Below are 4,422 nucleotides of genomic sequence, written 5' to 3'. Positions count from 1 at the left end.
AACCCCCAGGTCTCACAGGATTTCATGTAGTTCCTCTGATCCAAGTGGTACTTCCACTGTGACAATAACAATGCCATTTGAAATGTCTGTGGTCCCTCTTAATAATACTTTTTGCTGGAAACTCTCAGAAGCACACCCAAGATGATTAAAATTAGGAGAAGAATAGATAGCATTGAAATGATTTGGGGAATTTTGTCTATAGTAAATAGTCTTGTTTAGCAGACCCTGTTGGGACAGAATGTTGTTGATGGGAAACCTGTCCACAGATCAAAAAGCTTCACATGTTGTGAAGGGGGGGGGGGGTAGGGAGATGATCCTTTCCTGAAAACATGCTTCCTGAAAGAACATTTGGAAGTCAAGAAGAATTCACGAGACCATTACGTAGATGCATATTTAACATAAAATGTGACTTGTGTTACAGGCTAAAATTTATTTTATTATCAGTAAGAGTGAGTTACATATTACACAAAGTATTGGATACAATAATCAGGAAACAAACACTATTGGTCCAGAATTTATAACTTTATGAGAAAAGTGCTGGCACAGGACTTAATAAACCCCTCAGCCCATCCATTCTAGCCCCCAAAAGAATAACTTCCCAAGTTACAGAATTAAAAACAAAACCAGAACTCTAGTTCCCTCCCATCGCGATGACTCCATGTCCTGGAATGTCTGGCAAGCATTACCTAGATTCCTCCTCTCCTGTGACATATGTCTCAGCATTTCTCTTTATCTTGTCTATGCTTTTGCCTGTACCTCTTCCTAGGTAGGAACTTATGTGCTCTTAAACATATTCACTATTACCTAAGTACTGTGAGCCATGGTGTTTCATGGAGGAAGGGAGGGCAAGTGAGGGAGGAGGGAAAAGGCTATCAAGTGAGAGAGCTTATTAAACTGGATAATGAGCAAAATGGTTACATAGCTTCTCTACTTGATACATATGATTATCATTAAAGAGTGAATTGAGGTTAAACATCCAAAGCTACCGACTGTGGGTTATCATCATCATTGTCTGCAATAAGCTTCCATTTAGAGCCCCAGATGTCTCCTCAGTGAGGACAGCAGACACTTTTCAGTTCCAGGATAACTTATTGAGGCTACAGAAAGCTTTTTTCTTTGGTTATCAATTGCTTTCATTAGCCACAGGACTTATTTAATGGGAAATGTGTCTAATACCAGAAGTGGTTTTGAAATTGCTGGCTTTGTGTTGAAAATGTTCGATGGATGCTCTAACGCACGTGGAATGGAGACTCAACTCTGGAGAGTCTACACACCAAGACTTACAGTCCAAACCCGCCTAGGGTTCGCTAGCCCTGGGGTTTGGATGCCTGGATGCGCCAAACTGAAATCTCCACACTCTACTTTGCAGCACCCACAAGTCTAATGGAAAAGAAGCACTCCACAGTTGCCTTTTTCTCTAGTTAATTTCCCATGGGATCTTAAGATGAACTTCCTTGTCTTACTTCATGGTGAGCCCTGAAACGCCTTCTGCAACCCAGAATGACAGCAAGATGCAGCATGATTATCCTTCATGCTGGCCTGTTCCTCTGTGTGTTCTAGCCAGTGTGCTAGTTTTCCTAGCCTGAGCGCTTACTTCTTTGCTATTTCCCCTTTCTGCTTTATTGCCCTTCTCCTTGTATCTAATTATCTTCCAAATCTGCTAAATCCCTAGGAGTGAAGGAAATGCCTGCTAGAGGATACAGTTTCAGAAGTGAAAGTCATTCCTTCAGATTCACTGGTTGCTTAAATAATTCTCATGCCATCTCTTGTATGATGGCATAATTTGGTAAATCCCTAGGAGGGAGTGCTTATTAGTTTATCAATGATGAGTTAATGGATGCCTACTCGTCTTCAGGAAATAATTGAATCCTTCTCATAGAAATGGATTTTAGACAGAGGAAGCATCAGGCAAGAGACGTCTATGTTATTAAATGGGATAAAAGAAAAACTTTTTCATTAACTCACCTCATGCATTTGAAATGAAAATGGAGTAAAAGTTCAATGTATACAATAAAGTATGGTGGTATATGGAATGATAAGCAAAGACAGTAAAATATTTCCATGTATTTGGTTCTGCCTTTTGAAAGGTGTCCTTTATATAGGAGAGAGTGTGTGCGTGAGTGTGCATCCTCTCTCTCTCTCTCTCTCTGTGTCTATGTGTGTCTCTGTGTGTGTGCGAGAGAGAGTATGTGTGTCTGTGTGTCTGTTTACGTGAACAACCCTGCTCTAGCGGACACACTTGGGACACAGGTTCCTGAGCCTGATAGTCTATATCTGCTGATTTGATTTAAAGATTAATCTGACCCTCAACCCAGAACTCTATCAGCCTCAGACAGAAGCCCAGATGACAGGCCAGTTCCTAGGTGAGTCACAGGCCTCCTTCGGGAACGAGAAGCAAATACTCCTGCCCTCGACCACAATTTAGACCCAACCCTTTCCTACATCCCGGATCCACTTTCAGCCTAGCTGTGCTCTCCTGGAAGAGGGAACCACAAGCAGCCCTGGGCTCACACACTACGTTAGCTTCCTACTTTCTCAGGCAATTTACTCAAGGGAAACTGGCGAGCAGGGGAAGGAGGGGGGAGGAATGCTAAACAAACAATACATATTCTTTTCCTGGAAAGGTCATACCATTTTTTTCTCATTTCTCAGACTTAAAAGAATGTATTTTCTTCTTGTTACCATAGGAACTATTACTAACATGGAGGTTTGTTGTTGTTGTTGTTTCCTACAAATAGTTCCTAGTCCAATTTTAATACATTTGGGTTCTCCTTTGGAGCTAGACTACTTACCTCTCATTGTCTATCTTATATATTAAAAGAATATATGTGTGTGTGTGTGTGTGTGTGTGTGTGTGTGTGTGTGCATAGATATGTATATATATATATATATATATATATATATATATATATATATTGCTTTAAATTTAAAATTATATAGTGATATAGTAAATGCCTGGATATATGATGCAGCCCTTAGACTGCAGAAACATGCCTTCCTGCATCCTTTTGTGGCCTCACAGCACTGCTCTTGAGGCACCCCTCCCACCCTCCTCACCCTGCACTGACAAGACTGACCATTCCCACAGTCGATTTGTAAGCAGAGTCAATTGAGGTCGCCATGACAGGAGCCATCTGGGTGAGTGGGTAACAGCCAGTTCATTACTTGGGTACTTTCAGACATTCGGATATTCCAACTAATGTGAAGAAAATGTTTCCATTTGAAATTATTGTTTCCGTTGTTTAAGAAACAGCTCAAAAAGATGTTTGGGCATTAGCATTTCTAATTGTTTGAGAGAGTCAAAGGCTGCCCTTTACCCTCGAGATTTGGAAGCATAAAGGGCAGAATTGAAATGAATTCTGTTTGGAAGCACAATGTATTCATTGTATCTCTTATTGAGAGTGTCCAGGTAACACAGGGGTACTCTAGATAGGGGAGGTCAGTAATGCTAAATAATGCATTTGCTTAAAAACCCAATGGTGGCTGCCTTATGACCAGCTTGCTGTTCTTTACTAACCAAATTCTGAAGTCATTAGAGAATAAGAATTAAAACGATAAACAAGATCAGTCAAATCCCCATGAAAGGGGACACTTGCATCTGGTTTTCTTTTCAGCCTAGTTAAAATAGCAATCTATCACCTATTCTTTGCACAGACAGCTTTATGTCAAACCGGATATTTTTGTGACTTAGACTGACAGTGACTTGGTAAAGCTTTATTACAAAGCAGTCAGAAAGAACAACAACAACAACAAAAAAGTGAAGGCCCTTAGACAACAGATCCACATAACCAAACCAACATGAGGGAAAGAGTTAGCAACACAGCCTGTGGTTTGCCTGTGTTTGGGTATCTTGGAGCAAAGCTGCTATGGAGAACTGTGCAGGTGCCTGGGAGGGTGCTGTGATGCTACAGAGGATGTAACTCAACTCACAGGGCAACTTTTGGAAGCCTGACCAGATGACTACTTGATTAACTCCTTATAAAACTCAGAGCGCACAAAGCGGGGCAGAGAATCCTTCTCCATCAGGGCATAGATCCTTTTCTGGGCCAAGTCAAAGCTGTGAGGGGAGGGTTCCAGCAGGTTCTTCATGGTGATGTCCTTAGTGAAGTGGTCAATGTTCACCTGTGGGCCAGGAAACAGGGTCACTGGGTCAGCTTGGGCTTCAGGATTCGATGAGGGCACCAGAGGGGCAGAGTTCTCACCAGCAAGATGAGAGACAGGGGGAATGCCATACAAAGTAAGAAATGCCACTGCTGTTTCAGAAGAACTGATGCTGGCATGAACACGTGGTTCAGATCCAACCAGTATTGGACACCTACCAGGTATCCTCAGCCAGTATCCAATCTATGAATATGCTATTGCATCCTTCAGCAACCTAAGAATATATATATATATATATATATATATATATATATATATATA

The 4,422-nt window shown here is 41.3% G+C and overlaps 1 protein-coding gene across 1 annotated transcript in view; it reads right to left on the bottom strand.

The window, feature by feature from the left end:
* Positions 1-413: 413 nt before the first annotated feature.
* Positions 414-4,422, bottom strand: part of Rgs5 (regulator of G protein signaling 5) — a 43,542-nt gene continuing 39,533 nt past the window's right edge. Inside the window, exon 5 of the mRNA XM_029539183.1 lies at positions 414-4,122. Within this exon, the coding sequence (XP_029395043.1) occupies positions 3,961-4,122 (162 nt within the window). The 3' untranslated portion in view covers positions 414-3,960. The remainder of the gene's footprint in view (positions 4,123-4,422) is intronic.

This window comes from Mus pahari, chromosome 5, assembly GCF_900095145.1.
Source record: "Mus pahari chromosome 5, PAHARI_EIJ_v1.1, whole genome shotgun sequence".
NCBI lineage: Eukaryota > Metazoa > Chordata > Mammalia > Rodentia > Muridae > Mus > Mus pahari.
The sequence above is the reverse complement of the archived record's forward strand: the minus strand, read 5'-3'. Positions and strand labels throughout refer to the sequence as shown.